Here is a 24,415-nt window from a genome sequence, read left to right on the forward strand (position 1 = left end):
CGTTGCCAACCACTGTTAATTCACCCATCGATATACCGCGTGCTTCTGTTAAGATATCGATTAGGTCTGTCGTACCTTGCCTTGCACTTTTTTGCTGCTCATGTCTTTTCAGTCTTCTTTTCGTTCTTCTTGCGTATGGTTCGTTGTTGTTCGCGAGTCTTGGCATTTTTGCATTAAAACGCGCTCTCAGCGCTTGTAAACCAACAAAAAAATTGAAGTTTAAACTGTTCTGCAAAGTGCAGCGTGCTTGGCTGGTAATTAATTATTATTATTTACTGTGTTACGTGCTTACCTACATTTAAGTGGCGAAGAGTTTTAATATATTTCGAAATAAAAAAGAAGTTGCTAAAAGCGAGTTGACATTGAAGTGCGTGTGTGAATGTGTATGTGTGTGACTGTGCGAAATTCTTTTGTGTTATATTCTTATTTAAATACGCGCAAAATTATAATTGCAAAGCGAAGGTAGCAACAAAGCAACAATAACAACAACAACCATAGCAACAGCAGCAGCAGTAGAAACTCAAGCGGCAGCGCGTGCTTTTTGCTTTTCATTATTTGTTGCATCGCATAAAAATCAATAAATTAAAAAAAATTTCTGGCAAATTGTGTTTGTTGTTGTTGTTATTGTCGCAGCAGGAGTTTGTCGCCGTCGTCTAACGCTTCCGTCAACAATCGAAGAGTTCGCCTTGAAGCTCGCTCGTTCGTTCGTCCGCCTGCCGCTCGCTCCTCTTGTTTGCTCGCTCACTCATGTTTTATATTCGCCATATCGTGTTATCTTGTCTTTTCGCCGTGTTTATTTTGGTAACGCGCGCAAGGCAACAAAAAAGAAACCTAATTGTAACGCTTGTCTTGTTTATCTCTTTTATCGCCTGGCCCCAGAAGCAAAGCTTTTACCTAGCTGCATTTCGAAATAACAACAACTACAGCAAGAGAACAGCTGAAGGCTAAAGGGTAAGCGTAGAATGACAAACGATATAATAAAGAATATGTAACAAAATGGCGGCCGTCAATTTGACAAGTTCAATAATCGAAAGTGTATAGTGTGTAAGTGTATCTCTATTGCTATCTCTCTTGCTCGCACATTCAAATATAAAATTCAAAATATAACGGTTCAATGCGCCAGGCGGCATTTGAATTCGCAGTCATAGCTTTTGTTGTTGTTGTTGTCTCCTTTTGCATCTGTCGCTTTGCTACATTTCCTTCCAGCTGCTGCGTCAGCTGCGCGTGTACCGTTATACGGGTTTGTGACTCAAATAACTGCCTTGTTGTTGTTTTTATTGAGCGTTTGTTTTTGTTTTTTTTTTTCGTTAATTCGCCTTATTTGGCACAGTCCGCAATTTGTTTGTCTCAAATTTGCCGTAATTAAAAATCAAATTGATTTTTCCGTTTGCAAGCATACACGCGAGAGGCAACAACAACAAAAGACAATCAAATTGTCAGTTAGCAACAACAACAATAACGATTGCTGCAACAATGAACAAAAAGCAATTTTCGTATTAAACAGGCAGAAATAAAAAACTCAGTCAAGGCATTGGCTGCTCATTGTTATTGTTGTTGTTGCCGCTGTTCGCTTGCCACACGTTTGTGCTGCGTGTTGTTGTTATTTTTGTTATTGTTGTCGTGTGTTGCAACAATGAGCATGGCTAATTTTTGGTATAACAAAAGTTAAGTACTCGAATCTTGAAGCTTTGCCGTTGTTAACGGAACAGTTTTCGCTGTTAACAACAACAACAACAACAACAACAACAACAACAACAGCCACAGCAATGACAACAACCAATTGAAGAAGAAACGGCCCAAAAACAACAATAGTTTTTATTTTTCTTTCGTGCTTGTTTTTGCCTTTGCGTGGCGCTTAGACATTACCCAACACTATTTCGCCTAACAACCAATAAGAAATGATATTGCATTAGATTGTGCTTAACTCATTCTTTTGTTTTGTTTCTTCTTCTCTCTCTTCCTCTTTTTCTTTGAAATACCCCTTGAGCTAAATTGGTCAATTTCTAAGCCTCTCAACTTGTTAAGATTAGCTGGCATTAACTTGAATTACTTTATATACTATATTTCTATAGGCAAAAAACACGAAAGTAGTTTAAAGAGTATGAATAATATATTTATAGTGGAAAAAGTTTATTTGTCTTTATTCATATACAAAGACGTAAATTTTATTGGAAATTAAAAAAAATAATTCTGCCATTTAAATATAAATATAAAAAATGGTACTTCCCATACCGGGAATCGAACCCGGGCCTTCTGGGTGAAAGCCAGATATCCTAGCCACTAGACCATATGGGATGATGTATGTATCATGAGAATTAATGTATTTGAGCAGCATTGTGAGCAGCTACCTTGCCTAGCTGCATACACACATATATATATACATAAATATATATTTATATAGTTTTGCTCACTAAAGAAACTATAAATATTGTTATGGCTTTTTTTTTTATACAAATTAATTAATATTTGGAAATGGCAAAATAAAACTTTCCATTTGATTTATTAGCAACTGTAGAATTCGTATTGGTCACATATATTTATAAAAAGTTCGATATATGGAAAAGGGTTTTTCATATGACTGTAAAAATGGTCCCATATTGTCTAGTGGTTAGGATATCCGGCTTTCACCCGGAAGGCCCGGGTTCAATTCCCGGTATGGGAAAATGACTTAGGATCCATATTTTGTTAAACTTACCATTTATTGTACATTTTATATTAAAATGTCCCTTTGATTAATGCAGCATTAATCTTATTTTTTAAAGCCATCTTTAGAATTCGTATAGGTCTAACATTCTTAAAATATTGTCGACTTGAAAAAATCTGGATATATGGAAAAGGGCTTTCTACTAGACCCAAGGCTCGAGTCCCATATTGTCTAGTGGCTAGGATATCCGGTTTTCACCCGGAAGGCCCGGGTTCAATTCCCGGTATGGGAAACATACTTGGAGTATATCTTTTAGTGTTTATTTGGGAGCATTAATTTACTGAACATATATAAATGCTTCCCTTTGTTTAAGTACCCAACTTACTTTTTTTTTTTTGAAAAAGCAAATTATTTGACCAAAACAAATGGTTAACTATTTTTAAAATCATAAATTTTGTAGACTAAAAAAAAGGTTGGATATATGGAAAGGGTTTTCCATCTGACTCAAGGAGTGAGTCCCACATTGTCTAGTGGTTAGGATATCCGGCTTTCACCCGGAAGGCCCGGGTTCAATTCCCGGTGTGGGAAACAGATTTGAAATATATATTTTTTAAAATTTATTTCGATGACTTTAATTGGGCTACAATCTTAATTTATTGTACATTTTATATAAAGAGTTCCCTTTGATTAATGCGCCATTACTCAGGTGAATTTTTCTTGTTTTTAAAAAAGCTGAAAATCTGTAAACAGCTTCCACTTAATGTTTGACCTCGTAATGGAGCCAATATAATTGAAGTGGCTTTTTTAATGAATATCAGGCTGAAAATTTGATCCGGCTCAACGAACTGCACACGGATGGAGCCCAACTGGCTGCAACTCAATTTTCAGCTGGAAAACAGCTATAAAACGGCTAATTCATCAAAAGTGTGGCAAGCAGCGGGCCATTGTTGTAGATGTTGTTGTTGTTGTAGCTGCTGTGTGTTCGTCCGCCTACTTTTTGCTGTCTGCCACTTTCTTAGCAATTGAAACTTTGTTGTGTTTTGAGCTTTGGCTTTTTTATAATTTTTTTCTTGTATGCCATCATCAGCTCTGCTCAGGCATTAGAAGCGCGTGTGAGACGATATGCGATTGAGCAAGCAGAAGAAGAAGCAGCGGCAACAGCAGCAGAAAAAAGGCACAGCATAAAAGTTAACATTTTTATAGTTTTTTTTTGTAGCCAACAGCTCGCTCAAAGAAAGCCAAGCCCCGAGAATCAAGACAAGAGTAACAAATAAAATAATAAAAAAAGAGAGACTGTTTTTTTTTCTTTTGCTCTTCTGTTAAACGTCAAACGTTACGCCAACGCTAAGACACACGGAGCTTCGTTTGTTTTTAATGTTAAACCAGTTGAGCTGAGCTTCAGCCAGAACAAAAGAGCAACAAAAGCAAAGCAAAGCAGCAGCTGCCATCACCCTCGCTCTGCCTAGCTACAGCTGCAAAGCTACGCTGGCTGCATATTAAAGCTTTTTTGACTGTTGTCAATCCAATGTTTATTTAATGCTTTCAAAAGCTTTGTTTATTTTGCCTTTGCTTAGCTGTCCTTAAGATGAAATCTTTAATCCGTTTGATGTAGCGACATCCCGTTTTGTTCCATTGCTCAGTTGCTTATGCAGCGTTGGGCTCCAATAATTTTCATATATTATGCAGTAAGCGCTTAATTTCGAAAAGTTTCTAGCAGGACTCCCATCATTTTCATGTTTCATGAACGACGCGCTTAATTGCCAACAGTTCAATATATATATAGCATCCAGTAGTCGCTGGTATCTAATCATTTTCATATATCATAAATCAAACGCTTAATTCCGAATAGTGTACGAGTGTAGCAAGCAGGGACGTTGTTCCATTGCCATTACTCAAAAGCCGGACTCCAATCATTTTCATGTGTCATGAGCGCTGCGCTTAATTGGAAACAGTGCAATTTGTATAGCAAGCAGTAGCAGCGTTTCTTTTCCATTGCGTTGCACTGCGATCAAGGAGAGCGCTCCAATCATTTTCATGTACCATGGCCGTTGCGCTTAATTACCAGCAATGCAATTTGAATAGCAAACAGTGTTTCATTTTCACTCGTAGTCTCAGGCGTTAATTGCACAGCAGCGCGCGTTTTGTTTCCGCTATCTACTCAACACGCACTTGCTATTTACAGGCAAGCAGTGTCCATTTCCAATGCAGTCAAACAAAGCAATTTCGCTGTTTCATTTGCACTGCGTATCTTAAGGCTTAATTACGGACGATATTTGCTAGGTACCTTTAAGCGCCTTTCAATTTTATCAAACGCTTGTAGCTGCAGCTGCTATTGTGACTTCTGAAGCGTGTGACCGGAGGTGAAATTTCATTTTCGATTATTTCGGCTAGCAGCAACTCCAAACTACGCCGTCAAACTGTCTAAAACTGGCGATAAATGCGCGCAGATACTTTGAGCGTAGTTTGGCCGCGTTTGCAATTCGAATTCGCTTTAAATGGACAACTGGGAGTGGGTCACACAGCTGCAGACTGTGCAGCAGCAGCACCAACAGCAGCTGATGGCAGCGACCAACGTAGCGATTATAGGGATGCGGATGGATACCCACAGACACCGACACCACAGACTCAGCTCTGAGACTCCCAGACCGGTTGGCGCGATCTTTCGCTCGCTCGTTCATTCGTTCGTTGGCCCGATTCGATCGCGTTGCGGCATTTTTTGATTCTTTGCTTAAAGCGTAAATATTTCAATTTATTTATTGGTCATGCGTCTCTTGGTCGATACCACTTTCTACCCGCTAGTCTGGCAGATGTATCTACATGTGTCGTGTCTTGACCAGCCCCGGATTTAAGCAACAAGCGCACACACACGCAATCCAGCTAAAATCTGTGTCAACGGCCTTTGACTTGACTTGAGCGGCCCTTCTATATAGTTATAGAGCCCAAGACAGTGGGCGTGCCGCCAACGTCTTCTCATATGCGCATTTTTCACAAAAACATGAAAATGAAATGAGTGAAAACGTTTTGCACTTTTCATGTCTGCTGTCTGCTGTCTACTGTCTCCATCTCTCCCTCTCTGTCTGTGTGTCGCCTTTGACTGCGCAAACAAAAGCCAAAGAGGTGTGTACGACAATTTCAACTGCAGGCCATGCATGACCCGCGTGATGTTGCTGGCGGCGGGGTGGGGGAGCGGGACTAGGCGTAGGTTAGTTGTTGTCTGATTGCCATGCTAAATGGCCAAAGAGAAAACTATGGCAACGGGCAGCTCAATAACCAATACAGCCATAAAAATAAATCACGTCAAGCAGCGTTTAATGAAAGTTCTAAACTATTAGATACCCTGTAATCAAGTACTCAGTACTATTGCTGATATCCTGATGATTGTGGCAAGCCTTGACTTTTTCATATTTTCATTTCTTTTACAAAACACCCTCTTAATTGTCAATGCGTGTAGGGTATAATAAAATGTAAAGAAACACTGCTACGACAAGGCAATGAAACTTACACGTTTTCTACACGCTGCACCTCACGGCTAAGTCAAGCCATTTGGACTCGAAGCCGTAGTCGCAGACGCAGAACAACACAAAAGGCGAAGAAGAAGCAGCAGAGAAAAACGACAGTGCGTGAGTCTTTTATAATGATTTGCCTGTAGAAGTTGTAGCACGCTAATTGGGTTGTATATGCCGTGGCGTCTACTGGGTGAGCGAATGGAGCACTTAAAACACTACACTATAACCATAATAGGGTTCATTGAAGTTCACTTTCGCCCAGGGCAACGATTGAACTTTAAAGGTCAGCATTTGATAGTTCTTCGTTACGAGATAATAGTTAAAAAGAACAAATTTATGGGGCCAGGCGTAGCTAGTGACATGATAAGCATTGCTTTATGGGGTATAGCCGAGGGCTATAACCTCTATGGCAGAGAGGGAGAGAGAGCGATGTGTATTTAAATGATTTATAAATGAACAATTCATTTAATGGGTTTTCTGAACTTGGCAGATTGTGTAAAAGATAACAAATTTTGGTACTTCCCATGTCGGGAGTCGAACTCGCTGCAGTTAGTCTAGCCACTGAAGCTGTTTATATGCAGCAAAGACTTCAGCTTATAAACTATAAGACTCGGTGAATAGCTAATCTTAAAGTATTAGCTATTCCGTGTCTAAATATCTATAATTTTAGATTATCAACAGCTGCTTGAACAAATGTAGTCAGTTTTATAGCATTATCATCATCATCATCATCATTATTATCATTATTGTATCAACTGTAGCTTGAAGTGAAATCCACAGTAAATATCTTTATTGCCGACATTGTAACTGCCGTATCCGATGGTTTATCAAATGGTTTATCCATTTTGGGGAACGCAGTTTTTAACGTTTGTCCATTGATGCCCGCTTCGCCTCGTCTGCTTCTTCTTTCTCTTATTTTTTTGCCTATTTTTTATTAATTACCAAAAACGAGTTTGGTTTGGTTTTATTTTTGATGTCAGCTCGTGTAAGATAAATTGAATGAAGCTCCTCCGGGCTCTGCACTTGAAGCGCACATAAAAATTGTTGCTTGTCAGCGTTGGGGAAGCGATCAGGCAACAACAACAACAACCGTTGCAACTGTGCTAATGCAGTGAAAATCTTGTAAACTTCATTTAATTTACTGACTTTGCCTGATGAATCAATCATTGCGTCTGCTTAGCTTTGGCTATTTAAATGAACCGGTTGTGGCAGCTCAGCATCGCCCCATCTCCCCCAACTGGCGTCTAATGAGCGAGGCACTTGTCTACCCGCAGCTAAATAAATATAAGAAACTTCAAGTCTGCCAACACTTTCATGACGGGGCAGTCGGCCTGCCTGTCTGCCAGACAGCCACACGGACAGCCCGACCATCTGCATCTGCTCATAAGGTAGGGTCTTGTGTTTTCTCCGCGCTCGTTATTGCCTGAGAAAGTCTGCCTACAGTTATGTTATAAGTTATATGGCGCTTACACGTGTCTCAGCTTACAGCTTACAGCTTACAGCTAATTACAAATTGAATATATTAATTGGGTTGAATGCGGCGTGTAAATATGATTTGGGGCAGTTTCAGAGATTCGCCTGGGGCAATCATTCAATTAAGTTGAACTTTTCATAATATCCAGATCGCATATGAAGATCGGGGTCAATTATTGCCCAGTAACCCATTTGCCAGACTTTCCAGTTCTCTAAAGGTGTCTTCTTCTTCTTACACAGAAAACGGGTTCGCTTTCCGAGAAACGCTTTACCATATAAATAAAAACTTACCCGAAAAATCATATGAAATGAATAAAAAAAAACAACGAACGTTTGATGATGTCACCGAAAAATTTGCCGCTCTTGAAAGAACTACTAGAATTGCAGTTTGGGAGTCGTCTGATGTTACTCATATATCATATATATATATATGTATATATATATAGTTATATACATATATCATATGGTGGTCAATGTGTCTGCGGCATTGCAACTCGAGTGCATTCATATTTCAAGGGTCTCCACGCGCTCCCCGTGACATGGGCAAACCTTGTTGGAGCGTCTCGCTTCAGTTGCATATATCATAACTGTTTAATTAGCTAATGTAATTAGATAAAATAGTTGGCAAATAAGCAAATGAAATGAGCTCAAAACTCGTTTCTGTGTCTGTAGCAGCTTTTTTTTACCTAAGAATTGAATTCGATTCGATTCCGAGTTCGACTAAAAACTCAGCTGCTGTGAAGGTCTTCAATGAGTCGTAGATCAAGTCGAGTAGGTCTCGTCTCCTCTCGTCCCGTCCCGTCTGCGTCGCTGAGTCAGTCTAGTCCAAGACTAATCATAATTTATTTCGCATTGTTCTTGTTCGGCTATTTATTTAATTTGCCAATTCGTAAAGTGCCGAAACTTTAGTAACCCTCCCTGAGCCCCGCTGTGGTTTCAATTCCATTTGCAAATCACTTTTTGTGTGTTTTTGTTTCTTTTGCATGTTTGCCAAATCTTTTATCATTGTGTCAGGTCCAATGTCGCTAGCGAACACACGAAAGAGTTGAGCAGAGAGAAGAGCGAGACAGAGAGAGAGAGGGAGAGAAGTGAAGAGAGAGAGAAACATAAAGTTTCTGCTTGTTTTTTTATTGCGTTCAAGGTGAGGCGCGTGTTGCTAAGAGACAATGGAAATGAAACAGTAACAACGCATTGCAAATTGCAATTAGCCTAAGCGTTAAGCTGACTTAAAGTGCCGATGCTATGAATGGAATGAAACAGTAAAAACCACTTGGCACACAAATTAAGTAACTATAGAATTTTAAGAGCACTGCTTGTTAAAGTGAACCACTTGGAATGAAACAGTTAGGCGAACAGAGGCTTGCAAGTTGTAAAAATGGAATTGTGAGAATGGAATTTGAAGAGTACTGCAGTGAAACATCTAGAATGAAACATTGTTCAGTATTTTCAAATTGTTTTCCATAACTTGAGTTAGCGTGTTAGCCAACACTATATATATTCATACAGTGAAACAATGATACAGTAGCCAACACTGTAAAAAGAAGACAGCTAGGATACCGACTATTGGCTCATCAACTAAGAGACATTGGCAATGAAACACTGTTTGCCAATTAGCTGATGCTTGACTTGAGTTTGAGTGTTTGCCAACACTGCAAATAGAGTGCGGCACTTGCCATTTGTCCGACACTTGCCATCGTTATGGTAATTATTCTATAATTACCTTTGACTATTTTAGTTTGTTTTGTTTCTTTTTGCGACTTGCAATTACTTTTCAATTACACATTTATTGCCACCATCAGCTTCATCAACGTGGCTCGTTTTACGTTGCTGTCTTTATGGAGTTTTAGCCTTTGTCTTTGTTATTGCTTTTGTTTTTATGACTACTGCATTCAATTAAATTAATTGCTTTGGAAATTGAGTTCGTTTTCTTAGCGTTGTCGGCTGTCAGCCAAACTTGTTGAGCACTGAAATTGATCAGCAGCGAGCGGCCCGACTCGGGCGCCGTTCAACTTTCATTTTGTTTACGGGCTTAATTTGAACTATTTATAATAATTACCTCGGCAAACCAACAAACAAACCTACAATAACAAGAAACTTTAAACTTTAAAGCACCAACTTTAAAAATGTATGAAAAAAGAGCACACTTTATGGCTTGTCATTATGCTCGCTCACAAAGTTAAGAGAGTATATTGGCTTGTATTTCAATACTCATGCACCAGACAGTTTGTCGAGGTAAACGAATGTTGCTGAGAAGTGATTACCAAACTTCGTATAACTCTTACTTAGGTATTTTTCTATTGAGCTTCAAGAGATTTCATTTTCGTGTTAGATCTTTTTGTTTATATATCAGATATGAGCATGCTTCAAATTGATCGTTCATCATTTCTAACTTAAATTTATTTTCGCCTTTGAATACTCATAGCTCAACTGAGATCTTCTTTCAGATACTATTCATACTATAGACGAGGTTTTTTTCTGCCAATAATTTCTGCTTTTCTTTGCTATAAAAGAGTATTACGCAGTTGGTCACTTTCCACTGCCTCGACTTCACTTGTTTTTTCTCCAGTATTTTGTAATTTTTTGCTGTTGCGCGTCAGCGAGCAGAAAGTTCAAGTCAGAGATTGAGGCTGAGGCAAAGGCGAATGCGCAGCTTAGTTGACCAGGCTAAGAGACATTAACAACAATAACAAACTTGTCTTCGACTGTTCAGCTGCACATGCTGAGACGCCTCACGAGTCAAGTTAACTGAAAAGATTTGTGAAATGCGAGTGAAATGGCATCAAAGTGAACGAAGGTGAGGCAGCTACAACTACGATAAGATAAACTAGCATGTTAGACTAAAGCTTAGACATATTTTATAATTGAATAATTTAATGAATATATTCATAACTTGAATAACTGAGATATAAATATAGATATATGTAAGGCTGTGATGATGATGATTGTATAGAATATGTTGGTGATGAAAATAATCATGCTTTAGCACAATTACAACGTGATAATGATAATGAAAACTATTGCCATAATGCTGATAATGATACGAGTTTAATAATGATGATAAAGCCAATGAAAACCAAGCAAATGAAAACTATTACAAATTGGTTATTCCAATGATAATGGCATAAATTAGATGATAATGATTTTGTTATAAATTTGATAAAGATTATAAAATTATTGATTGATGCGAATTATAAACTGATAATAATAATAATGCATGAATGAGATTAATAATATCATAAGACGATAAGTATTGCCCCATTTAAAACCTGAGAATCTTTCTTAGTGAATGTCAATAGTTGAGAATTATTCGGCAAATCAATTACGAGCTTGAGTTGATGTTTTCTAAATTCGAAATAGATTCGAAGCTCCGTTAACTCGAGTTAAATAGATATCAATGCATAGACTCAGCTTAAACTCTAACTAATTCAAGAGCTCGCTGCTTTAATCTAGTTAAGCACAAAAATAAAACCTCAACTCGAAGTCTGTTAAAACAATAGGAAGTTAACAAAAATAATGCTCCGATGATTTATAGTGTTTTTGGCTTTGGGTTCAGCTATCTCACGGCTATTATAAGGCAGCCGTTGGAGAGCTTTTTACTTCGTTGTGTGGTTAATCCACACAACACTTGTTCTTTGGTCCCTCCTGCCGCAGACAGTGATATCAGATTACCTCACGACACACACACACATACACAGCCAGTCGCACACCTCGATCAGTTCTTTGGACTCGACTGCAAGCGTCTGCTACGAAAGAGTTTCTTTTTCATTGTGGTTTATCTAATTGGGAAATTATGTTGCTACCAGTATCTAGATAGAAATGAGTTGATATTTAAGCCCACGGCCGGAGTACGTGCTACAAATTGTGCAACACGATTTAATGGGCCCTTTAACTAAGTTAGTTGAACTGACCCCAAATAAACTTTCGCCACCAAAAAGTCAGGTAACTAGCTGCCTTTGATTTATGTAGTTGCATACGTAAAGTTTGTGTTGCACATGAACAATTTGTCTTACCGAGAGGTAGAGCTATATATATATATAATTTGAGGTTAGATTAGCGAGCCTTGCGGTTTATTGTCCAGCTTTGCGCTTTAATAACTTCATTGTCAATGCAACGAACGGGTGCACAGAGGCAACTGCCACAGCAACTGCAACTGCAGCCACCATAACAAGCCAAACATGTGTGCTATCAAATGATCGGACTACACAGATACCCTGTAAGCTGACATGGCTAAATTGAGCATAAGTTTGAGGTAAAATATTTACTCTAGAGAATGAATTTTAAGATATATTTTTTATTTTCTATATATATTTAGAGAATCTATATTATTTCCTTAAACAAATCTTGATACAAATTAAATCTATAAAAATGTCTATCGATTTTTATCGATTTTGTCCATCTTAAATTATTAAGATAGCAGAATAATCGTTTCAATATGATAAACTAATGCCTAACACTTAAGCAACATGTTACATATAGAAGTCATAACTGATATGCCCCATAAACTACAGGTATAAACCAAAATAAATCAATTCCAAGAGCGCCTAACTTTAACAGTTATATATGCAAAATGAGTATACCCTAGCAACAACATTCCGTACAGGGTATTGCCAACAAAATGTGAATGTATCAAACAAAAGCAACAACAACAATGAGTGCAACAGCGCCTGACTTCTTTTCTAAGCGCTCATTGTGCATGCTCAGCCTGCGGCCGGAATGGACCTGATCTAGATGCGGATACGGCGAATGGCAAGAGCCAGAGCAAGAGCCAGAGCAAGAGCAAGCGCAATAGAAACAGCAGCAAAGGCGACGACTTCGGCTGAACACAGATGCCACCAACAGTGGCATCCACACGGTAGTCACTAGCGATGATATCGTGATTGTGAGCGATTTATGAAGAGGCAGCCTAAGCAGCGACAGCGGCAGCAGCAGGAGGAGAGCCAAGCGGCGAGCTTCGATTGAAGCAGCGTGCCAAAGGAGAGTTGAAGGAGGCAGGGGCAAGTGTAGCGAGGGGCGATTTCACAAATCAGAAACGCAATAAAAAATGTCTTCATTGAGATCATCAGCCGATCGACGGTCCGTCCGTCTGGCTGCTTGGCTGATCTTTAGCTACAGGTTTTTATGATCGCATTGCTTGGCTGTGCGATCGATGGTGGGTAGTTTTTATGTGACCGACAGATCGGGCCACAAAGCTGACTTTGCCATATTTAGTACTTAGCGTATTTTTCTCTCTTTTTTTTTAGTATTTATGGGTGCATGACTCGGTGACAGCGTCATCATTACACCCGCACAAGCCTTGATTAGATTAGATCAGAGCCGAGGCAAGAAAAGTTAAAGAAACTAAAGGAAGTACTTAATAGTTCGTTCGATCAGCTTCACAATTACTTCACATTCTATAAATGAAGCAAATGTGAGTAATTCATCATTGAGTAACCCTTGAAGTGGATGGATCATGGCATTAGTCGACAAATTGCTGAAGCACTCACAGCTACTCGAATTAAGTTGATTTGAAGTTGATTTAAATGAAAACTCATCGATGGAGGAAACGCTTAGACTGCAGCAGCTTTGTCTCTACTCCACAAAGCGAAAGAGCCTCATTATTGTATATACTTCAATACAATTCGAGCAGCTCTATAAAGCATTGCCCTTAATCAGGGCGTGTCAATTTTGAAAGCATTTTTATTCCAAATCCGTGTAATGCCGATTGACATTACAGCATGACCGCAGCATAATACAGACCCAACCCGCAGAGAACATTTACACATAACAAGAGTGCTGCAGCTGGATGTGCTCGACTTGAAAATACTCTAAGAAATGCAGAAAATGACGACAGATATGGCAAAAGGTCGAAATTGTTTTACTGTAGTCAAGTCTATAAATATACATGAATATATATATATATTTATTAAATCATATACGAGGGTTGCTTGATAAGTTTCTAATGTAACAAAAGTTATATATTTTTATCTAATACAGTTTTCTAACTTTAAATTTTCTTGTCCACACAATTTTTTAGAATATCTTCTGTCTACTCTTACACATTATACCCTGCCTTATTTATCAATGGGCATAAAAACCACACAAAATTTACATAGACATAAAATTTCGAAATTTTACATTGAATTGATTTAATTTATGCGCCGCAGTGAACTCAACTGAACCGACGAATGCTGTTGATTAGATATACTGCACAGGAACCCCCCGAGCCATGCTATAAAGACCCCCCAGCAGCCCCCACCCACTGCTCTCGTGCTGCTAGATATTTGGCTATTATTACAAAAGTTTCAAACAGAAAACGAAAATGTGTCGAATCGATTGCTCGATGAATCAGCGTTTGTTGTAAGTTTTACAAAAATTAACAAAAAAGAAGAAGAGAGAAAAGGAAAACAAATCTGTTATCCATTTGTCTATGGCAGGCATATCACAAAAATAGATATATTCCCACGCCCACGTCTCTATTTCTAGGTCTACTCTCGATTGTATTGTGCGCTAGTAACACTATTATTATTGTTATTATTACTATTATTACGGTTTCGTGGCATTGCATTGTTTGGCATCGTCTGCTTCTTCTCCTTCGGCCTCTTCTGGCCCACAGATTGTGCAATTTGGCTCGTTTCCACGTTTGCTAGCCTTTGTTGTTCGTGCTTGCTTCCCTTTTTCATTCTCATTTTCCCTTTCTTATCTTTCGCTCTCATTTGTGTGCCACATGCCACGCCCCTCTCAGTTGGTAGGCGGCACTTTCCATTGCGGCAATTTTCCTGCTGTGTGGCACTAATTTCGGCTGCTCTCTTTTGTAATTGTTGCCACTTACCGTTGTTCCAATTCCGCTCATTCCAGGCTTTGCTGTTAATATGTGCCGTTAGTTGTTGTATCTTAATGGCGTTCGGGTGATTTCAGCTGAATACCCCGTAAGCATTCACTTTTGGGGCATATATGTTCTTGTCGAACTGCTAGAGACGAGTTGTTAACGTTTCTATTCTGGCCTAAGATCATCTGCCTAAAATTGCTTCCATCTACTGCATATCTGTGGGTCTATCACTCGCACTAGCCCAGCGCTGGCTACTTGTCTTGGTTAGGTATGTGTGTGTGTTCATATATAGTGTGCATATGTTTATATTTTTAGCTTTTTATAAATTTTCATTTTTCCGCAACACTAAAAATAAACACAACACACAGAGACACACACATGCACAGGAACTCACACGCCTACATCTTATTGTGTATTTAAAGTGTAAAATTTATAAACTTTGCAAATTTTGCTCAAATTTTTCACTGGGCAAATATCATCACCACCTGCTGTGAGGCACAGTGGTGTGATAGCTAATGAAATACGTAAGCAAACAACTCATTATTTCAGCAAATTATATAAAAATTTCGTTAAATATATTTAAATTAATTTGTAGTATCTGAATATTATATAATGTATCTCAGTATAATTTCTAAATGTGTTTATTTGAAGCTTTTAAAATGTTATAAAAATTCTATCACATATATAAGAAATGTAATTTTCTCATAATCTGTAATCTGTGCATATTTCGCACCACTGTGCGCCGGCGTCAACGACTCACCGTGCGGTTGCTGCTCTCCGCTCGTCTTCCTCTTAATCTCTCAACCCCTCCCGTCCCACATCAATCGTAGCTCGCGCTGCGAGTGCTAAAATTAAATTTATTCAAATTTGTTGCCTTAACATTTGGTTGCGCTCTGCCGCTTTAATGCCTCTCAAAGCAAGCGGTTCACATAAACTTGGGCAATCAAATTACAAACACACACATACACGTGCATTTATTGAAATGAATTTATAATCGATAAATATTGGTTCCCAAAACAGAAAAAAGACAAAACTGTGGAGCGTTACTAAGCTATTAAAGTTTAGACCAAATTTCCGTTGAATTCAATGAATCACAGTTGATATCTGTCCAGAAAAAGGGGTAAACCAGTAAAAACAACAGTCTGATCTCTCGGCGTCATCAAGCTTTTGTTGATGACATGCGCAGGCAGCTGCTGATAAGCATATTACATACACATACACACACACAGACTCATGGTTGATAGTGTGATAAAACACTGCAAATTTTGCAAGAATTCGCGTAATAGCTTCCGGTTCAACAGCAATAACAACAACAGTGCGTCGACTACTCTCTCTCTTTACGCGCTTGATTCATCTCTCACTCACCCTCTCTCTATCACTCTCCCGTTCTGCCAAAACATATGGCAACGTCGCACCGCACCGTTGCTGGTGCTGGCTGCTTTTAGTTCTAAACGATTCATTGCCGCGTACGTGCGCGTTTTTATACGCAGCTTTGATTTTTCATTTCGATTTGTAATTGTTGTTGTGTCTTTTGTGTTTGTTTGCCCACTTTGATTCGATATTTGCTTATAATAATGTTTGTGCAACCATCAACAACAATAACTATAAAAACGACAACGAACACAATAGCGAGAATTGCAACAAACGTTTTTGCTGGCTAATGCAAAAGTGTGAGTTGTATTTAGTATTTCCAGTCCCCTCTCGTGCTCTCGCTCTCTTCTTCTCTATGTGCCTTTGTGAGTATGCGTCTCAGCTGTTGCTCTGTTCCTGTTGCTTGCGTGACTTTTCTTAGGCGCCCCTTCCAATGAATAACTACAGTGAAGATGTCTACTAATGCACGGCTTAACTTAACCAGTGAATTTTATTTAATTGGTGTTTTCTAACTTGAATTTCTGCTTGTTTTAAAAATATTATTAACAAGATTCAAATTGTATGCACTTTAAACAAAAAGTTATGTGAACGTCAGTTCGTCTGTTGTTAAACTTGCATTCAATTGCAATTGTTCATGTTTGCTGTAGCGAGCTTTTACCGTACTTATATCTGAGTGTAAATGCGCAACGTTTTCTTATCGCGCGTTTTGCTTTACGTCGCACGGCCTATCAGTTTTCTATAAATGTGTGTGCGTGTGCGTGCTTGTTTGTATTGCTATTGCATTTGCACAAGAAGTAGGTTATGGCAAAAAGAGCAACAACAACAATAAGAAGAGCGAGGAGAAGTAGAAGAAAATCAATCAGCAAAGTGGCTCAGCACGCAGTGCATGTAATTAACACGCAACCAACTGTTGTTGTCTGCGCTGCTTGGCTGTTCCAACTCTTGCTGCTCTTTCTAACTGTTAACATTGTGTTGTGTCTTGTTTGTTTTGATATAATGCCTATCGAGGGTGGTCTAAAAAATGTAAACATAGAAGAAGATAGAGATAGGAAGATTTACCTGGCTACGTGGTAAACTTTTCAGACGACTCTCGTAACGTTTTCCATATCGATGTAGCGACACAACTACGCTCTAATTGAGTGCGTACGAGCTGCAGCAACTTTATAAACAAACATGTTGCAGCAACCCCCCGAATGGAAAGTGTGAATACAAAAGAGACAATCAAACCCCCCTTCGCGCTCTCTCTCTCGCTGCCTCTCTGTCTGCACTCTCTCTTTGTGCGTCTATGCGGAATTTATGTATCGATTGAAGCTGTTGATGGCGGTGATGTAATTTGCATAAGCAACAACTCCATCTTCGACAACTCTGCAAGCCAACCACAGCATCTGAGCAGCTGGCAAACCACAGACTACATAATTTTTGGAGCGAGTTTCAGGTTTGATGCCCACCATAGCGTAGGCAGCGCAAGCGCACTGAATATATGTTGTTCCAATACCCTAACTAATTATCACGTCCAGTCCTTACAACTATCAAATGGCATTTGTAAATATTACGAAAATCACAAAATTATTCAAATGAAATTTCCCATTAGAGGTATTCTTATTTCTATTCTATACTATATATTTAATAGTCAACTTCTTGAATGAGTATAGACAATTACTTAGTTTGATTGCCGAAACTCTGTGAATTGCCGGCTAAGCGAACGAAAAAATAAACAAAATAATAAACAATCGAAATGCCTTAAGCCGTTGGCTTGTTCTATACAAATAAAATTATAGCAAGTGCCGATTGATGAGTTTAGTGGCAACGATTTGTCGATTTGAGTCAGCAGCAACCGCTGTGAAACTGAAATCCAAGTCACCAGCAGCAGCAGCAGGCAGACGTCAACGTTGCCTCTGCCTCACCTGCGCCTCCATCTCCTGTTCTCCGCCACCCACCCGCCGACAGACAGACAGACGAGACGACTCGAGTCGAGTCGAGTGTGTCATGCGACTGGTCTGGTCTGGCCTGGCTAAACATATAGCCGAGAGAGTAGTTGACGTCGAAGTCGTCGTCGTCGTCGTCATTTGCTGCTTTTAGACAATACTACAAGTTCCTACACCTACGACCTAGAATTTGCCGAATATGTCAACAGGTATATAGAGACAGCCTGTATATACATATATATACAATAAATTATTATATAAACATTGTACGTCAAACGCTACTCTATGCCTATATACATATGTTTATATCTCTATATATACCTATATGTATATAAATAATATATAAAAAAAAGCAGCAATATGTTTTAGCAATTGAGAAATTCACATATTGCAGCAAATTTTAGTCTATTGTGACATTTTATTTAAAGGCAAGGGCGTGGCACTCGATGACCTTGAACAACATTTATATACATATATACACAATAAATAAATATTAATATAAATATTACAAAATTAGTTGATTTTTTGCTTGTTTATTTTAACTTCAATTCGCTCGCTTAGCTTATCTTCGATAACATATATCGATAGCAAACAGTGTAAACATTTTATTTTCTCTCCCTACATCTAAAAATAACTCCTATCGATTATCTTTATTAGATTTACCCATAAAAAACTATAATTAGTTGCGATAAAAATACTCTGCCTGCAAATCAATGTTCTCAATATGTTAGTTGATTGCTCTAAACATTCCTTTTTTTTATCGACCAAATTGTAATGAAAATAAGTTTGATTTTAAAAATATTCTCTGCTTCGCTGCTCTGTTATAAGCAAATCGAAATTTAAATCTCGATTGTCTCATGTTAATAATTACATAATTATTCAAAGAAAATCAATGAAAAAAAATAATATTGCATAAACATTTCCTCTGGTGTCTTGCATCAAAGGCCAGCAGCTTCAGCCGTTCTATTTAACTCGTTTTTATCTAACACGATTCGCTTTTGAACTCTCGACCTTTGGCTGTTTGCGAGTGCGGCGCTCTTTGCCCTGCGCCATGGTCGTAAGCTGTGGCCCAGCTGTCGAAATTGATGCTCTTTCCTTCCAGTTGGGGTGGCCATCTCTCTTTTGGGCTCAATCACAACATGCGCAGTGCGTTGCTCTTTGTCTGATATGGGCCAAGTTTGGCAAGCCGGGCAAGTTGGTTCCATGGTGTAATGGTTAGCACTCTGGACTCTGAATCCAGCGATCCGAGTTCAAATCTCGGTGGAACCTAGCTTATGTAGCAAATATTTTTTTAATTTTAAAATGAAATATATCGACAAAATGAATATATAAATAAAAAATGTTATCTGCAAGCTCTATAAATGTACATGAATTGTTTATAAATGATTCAAAGTTTACTCTTTGATAAGCTTATTAAATATTGTGCAATTGAGTATGAAAATTACATTTGTAATTTACATGGAACTCAGTTCTCATTGTACAACGAATGTAAATAATTATAATTCTGATAAAGGGCGATGAATACTTATAATTAACAAGAAAAACAGTTGTAGATTGTAAACTTAAACAATTTAAACAGAGACGTAATGAATTGTCCTTTATTTAGCCCAAATATATGCAACATAAAGTTGTAAAATTTAATTTTGTATTCGAATTGTCTAAAGTTAAATATATAAATTTTAAATATTTTTTAATTAAAAAAAAAAACAAAATAACTATGTAAACAAAAGGTATTGGTATATCAATAATTTGTTATACATAATTAAAAAAATTACTACTAAACATTCGAGAAAATTAAAAAACTAACAACTTGCATAATTGTGTATAATTTTAATTGTATCTTATGTGATAAGCCAGGTGCGTGGCACCTTTGAAATAAAAATAGATAGGGATATTGTGTGTGGTGTCATTTGGATTTTAGTTAGGCAAATGCGTGGAATTTATTAAATTCAATAAATTTTATAGCCACGCACACGCAGCTAAAACCGTATCCATAAATTAGAACGAAAAAGTTGAGCAAAAATAAATGCCAACTAAATTACTTAAGAGCAAAGCAAACACGCATACACAGACACACATACACATGCACACACATACATAGAGAACTCCGCTAAACAACCCACACTAATGCTGCCAAAAAGCTTGGCCCAGTCAGCAACAACAACTCGAGTCAAGTGTCGGTCAGTCACATAATGTTTGTCATTTAGCTTGGGGGCAGCCAATTTGTAGCGCACTTTCATTGGCAACATGGGGCAACACCGTCAACAACAACAACAACGATAATTGACACAGATTAGTAGAAGCAAAGCTGGCTGCATTGGCGTTGTAATTTTTATTAGATAAAAGCAAAAAAGAAAAAAATTGTGTCAAGGGGGCTGCCTGACAACCAACAGCAATAGTAGTAGCAAAAGCAACAACAACAAAAACGACAACAATACAAATTAAATAAAATTAGCGTCTATTTTGCACGAAAATGTGTGTGAAAACAATTGGGGGAGATGGAAGATGGGCGCCATAAGCCAAATGCGAGCAGAGCAAAGCCATAGGCATAGCCGTACCATACAGCAACAACAAATTGTCGAGCGAAACATTTACACACGCGTCTAGCGACCGCGACGAAGGCAGCGCAGTCGCTGCGCTGCGCACACTGTCATTGCCGGCTGAACGCCCTACACATGCGCGTTGTAGCCGCTGTTGCTGTTGCTGCCATGCTCAATCTTCGTCTCCCTCTCCGTCTTGCCTTTGGCGCTCTCCTGCTTGAGAGCTTAGCGTGTCGGTGCATGTGTGTGTGTGTGGGCGCATAATGAGAATGAGGTTTTCGTACGACATTGAACTCGAAATGTGGGACTGAAGAATAACGAGTAAAACAAAAATATGGAAACAAGAAAACGAAATTAAAGCAAATATCGTGCTGGCTTTGCTTTACCTCTACATACGTTTAGTTGTTGCCGTTGTGTTTTTTTTTTCTTTTCTTTTGGATTAGTGCTGGTGCTAGGTGGCTGCCCTTTAGTAGGCATTGCCTTGTTTTTCAATAATAACAATATAAGCAGTAAAAACTCTAAAAAGTAATAAATATATGTAATTTTGCCAAATGCTGCCTGTTTAACGGTACTTTGAGTGCTCAGTTTTCCTGTGCACGCATCATACTAATTTTAGACACGATATTTTTGTTTTGTTTTTACAGTTGCGCTTAAAATATACTGGTACAAGGAGTGATTGTATTGAAATTGAATTTAGCAACAACAAATTAATTGTTGACCAACAAGGATAGGCGCGCGCACACACATACACACACACGCAGTCACATATACACACAGCAAACAATATGGTGGACTACTACAAAGTATTGGATGTTGCACGCACCGCCACTGACGGAGAAGTGAAAAAAGCGTAAGTACTGTAAATTTCCTGAAAGAGAATGGGGCGCTCTCTTAAGTCTTAAGCTTGGAATTGAGTAATCTTTGATCTCCTTGACATTGAGTACAAGATAAATGGCATGCACAGTGGAATGCATTTTGCAATGTCATTAGCTCAAGTCTAAGCGCAGTTAAGAGAGCGCAACATGACATGCTCTGGCTCTCTTTTGATTAATGCTTTTCTTTTAATTTATTTTCGCTCTAATTAATTTCTCTATCGCCGGCAGCTATCGAAAATTGGCACTCAAATGGCATCCAGACAAGAATCCGGACAATTTGGAAGAAGCAAACAAACGCTTTCGCGAGCTATCCGAGGCCTACGAAGTCTTATCGGATGGTAAGTTAACAACTTGCACAGGGTTGCCCATAAGTTCTATTTCCGTTTCGAAGTGTTATAACTGTAGGGCCACATGTGAATCTATTGGTTATCCTTATTGTTGTTGTTGTTGTTTGATGTATTTAGCCCGTAAGCGACGTATCTACGATGCTCGGTCCACGCTGCACAAAACGTCAGCAGCGAGCAGTAACAGCAGCAGCACCTACTCCCGCTATCGCAGCGGCAACGGTACATCCTCAACGAGTGGTCGTGACTACGACTACGATTATTATTATCCCAGCTATAGCAGCGGGTCAGCTGCCAGTAGGCGTGGCAATCGCTATCAGGCGTTCACCTTCCGCAACTTGTTCGAGGGCACACCGTTTCACAAACTGTTTGGTAAAAAGAACGACAAAAAAAGAGTGCAAGCGCATGTTTTTGGTTTTTATGTGGTAACACCATTGTTATTGCTTTGATTTATCTGTTTTTGTTTCTTAACCTTTTATGTACCCTGTACCAATTGAGAATGTAGCCAAGAAATGTAGAAAAATACTGTAAGAGTAGAAATATTGCTCAAATGGCCTTCAAAGAGTGTGTCCAAAACAAGTATATATACTTTACTAGTATAGTAGAGAGTATAGATACTTCTAGTCTAGGTAAACAGATACATTTATGTCGAGAAGTCTTTGAAATAGGTTAAAGCGCATAAAATGGCTAAGAGTTAGCTAGAGAAGTTATCAAGATGGGCTAATTCGTTAAGAATAGTAGATTTTGTTGAAAACTAGCATCGATAATTATCGATTTTATGCCTGGGATTTATGAAAGTGGCTAGAAAAGAGATATTTCCAGTGAAAACTCAGAAGATAAAAAAAAAAAAGATATGATAAGTATATTTATTATGCTTATTCTCTTTATTGATCAGTTAGCTGAACAGAAGTAGTCTATATGTCTACTAGAAAGCGTTCGTCTCGAAGCATATACAGTGAATTGGATTTTACAAACGATTTTTTGTGCATAAATCTAATAGAAAACTATTTTTGATTGATTTTGAAGAAGCTTTAACTTTTTTGTATAGAATTATTTGTTGAGTATAGCGCGAATACCAAATCTCTTATGGCATATATAGATAAGTACTATAATTGGACAATGTATTGTTACCCTTGGAATATCAATCTATCTATTTTCCAGTCGGTCACTTGCACTTTTTGTTTTTGCTTTTTTGCTAAACTGACGAACAACCTTGAAGCACATGAAGTACAATTTTTTCTTTGATTTTTCGTTACGTTTCGTATTTTTTTATTTTTGTTTATTTTGCCTTTTTGCAAAAACGCGCAAGCTACAAATTACATCCACCCACCAAACATCATCATCGGCATCAGCAACGTCATTAGCATCATCATTGTTCGCAGCTAGTTCATCAGCTGCAATTGTTTAGGCCTTGTCTAATGCCCTGCCCGCGCGTGTTTCTTTCTACTAAAAAGAGAAAACAAATTTGAAATACACTGAAAAGAATGAGTTTAACCCATTTCGCTTTCGTTTTTACAGAGAAGAAACGCCGCATTTACGATGAGTACGGCAAGGATGGATTAGGGGATCGGGCACAGAGCCGCACGCATGCTCGTCATCATTATAATACACACGACTTTGATGACTTTGACATAATGGGCGGCTTTCCATTCGTGTTCCGACCGCCCGAAGAGGTCTTCCGCGAGTTCTTTGGCGTCAATTCGCCCTTTGCCGACTTCTTTAGAGGTAAGCACGGTACAAATATGTCCCATATATATGCTTATCTAATCTGATCATTTTTGCAGACGCCAATGGCTATTCGCAGTCAAATGGCGCCACTAGCAGCAGTCGGCGTCATGGCGGACACAGCCTTAATGGCGGCGTCAACGGCGGTGGTGGCGGTGGCGGTGCAGCTCGCCATCATCATCATCACCAGCATAAATTGGCGAGCCCGTTCGGTGCGCCCATGCTCAACTATTCAATGATGGACTTCTTCATGCCCACCAGCGGCTTCACCTCCTTCTCTGCCAGCAACAGCGTCGCCACCGGCGGCGGCGGGCTCCACAGCAACGGAGCGGTCAAGCGCACCTCCACCTCAACGGTATTTGTCAATGGCAAAAAGCTGATGACCAAACGGTAAGACTTTCGACTCCAACTGAGTTTAGCTTTCAGTTATTAATAAGCTAAATCTTACCGTCTTTCAAACTAAAAAACTCTATATATAAATTAGTTTCAATAATTTACGTAATTTTTCCATTTTGCATTTGCAGCGTCGTCGAAAATGGCAAGGAAACTGTCTTTTCATATGAAAACGATGTCCTTAAATCAAAGACTGTGAATGGAGTATCCCAAAAGCTCTCTTCAATAGCGAATTAATTAAACAATTTATAAAAGTGGGCAACAAACACACTCTCACTCACACACACACACACACGTACAGAGACAATGATAACATGTTATTTAACATAAACAACAAGAAAAGAGATAAGAGAAGGATTCAATGCGAAGGAGTTCAGCAGCGGCGTGAAACTAACAACAAACAACATAAACAATAATAAACAAAAAGTCATAAGCTTAAAACAAAAAACCAACAACAAGAATATGAGGATGGACGAGTAGCAGCAGGAGTAGGGGAGGAAGAGGAAGAGGATTATGATGAACGCTTTCTTAATGCTTCGTTGAATAAACAAAAATATATTTAAAGAAATTGTTCTACATTAGAATTTAGTTATGTTTTAATGAAACCCGTTTGATTTGAAGAATGAAGCAGCAGCAGCAGCAGCAACGACAAACAAACAGACGGCAACAACACCAACAGCAGCAGAAGCAGCAGCAACAGGGCCAGCAACATCAACAACGAGAACAACAGAAGGAACAACAACAACTGGAAAATGGCAATTTATTTAAATTACTTAAAGGGATTTTTTGAAACAAAATATTTTGCGAGCACATT

The 24,415-nt window shown here is 38.6% G+C and overlaps 1 protein-coding gene and 5 non-coding genes across 12 annotated transcripts; 5 read left to right on the top strand and 1 right to left on the bottom strand.

The window, feature by feature from the left end:
* Positions 1–127: 127 nt before the first annotated feature.
* Positions 128–24,237, top strand: LOC111597996 (dnaJ homolog subfamily B member 6). Of its 7 annotated transcripts, none has more exons than XM_023312978.2 (7): positions 128–254; positions 880–951; positions 20,909–21,114; positions 21,368–21,477; positions 23,002–23,208; positions 23,268–23,598; positions 23,733–24,237. In XM_023312978.2, the coding sequence occupies exons 3-7, from the start codon at positions 21,050–21,052 to the stop codon at positions 23,836–23,838; spliced, it is 819 nt and encodes a 272-aa protein (XP_023168746.1). In that variant the 5' UTR covers positions 128–254; positions 880–951; positions 20,909–21,049; the 3' UTR covers positions 23,839–24,237. The 7 variants fall into 7 exon arrangements, with proteins under 7 accessions (XP_023168746.1, XP_023168747.1, XP_023168749.1 ...); XM_023312979.2 differs by having other exon boundaries at positions 883–951; XM_023312983.2 differs by lacking the exons at positions 128–254; positions 880–951 and adding exons at positions 20,727–20,832; positions 21,604–21,855.
* Trnae-uuc lies at positions 2,224–2,295 on the bottom strand. The gene has a single exon. It is a non-coding gene; the product is annotated as a tRNA-Glu (tRNA).
* Positions 2,591–2,662, top strand: Trnae-uuc. The gene has a single exon. It is a non-coding gene; the product is annotated as a tRNA-Glu (tRNA).
* Positions 2,865–2,936, top strand: Trnae-uuc. The gene has a single exon. It is a non-coding gene; the product is annotated as a tRNA-Glu (tRNA).
* On the top strand, positions 3,161–3,232 carry Trnae-uuc. Its single transcript has one exon. It is a non-coding gene; the product is annotated as a tRNA-Glu (tRNA).
* Positions 18,922–18,993, top strand: Trnaq-cug. Its single transcript has one exon. It is a non-coding gene; the product is annotated as a tRNA-Gln (tRNA).
* Positions 24,238–24,415: the final 178 nt, after the last annotated feature.

This window comes from Drosophila hydei, unplaced genomic scaffold (assembly GCF_003285905.1).
Source record: "Drosophila hydei strain 15085-1641.00,03,60 unplaced genomic scaffold, DhydRS2 tig00008130-arrow-arrow-pilon, whole genome shotgun sequence".
Taxonomy (NCBI): Eukaryota; Metazoa; Arthropoda; class Insecta; order Diptera; family Drosophilidae; genus Drosophila; species Drosophila hydei.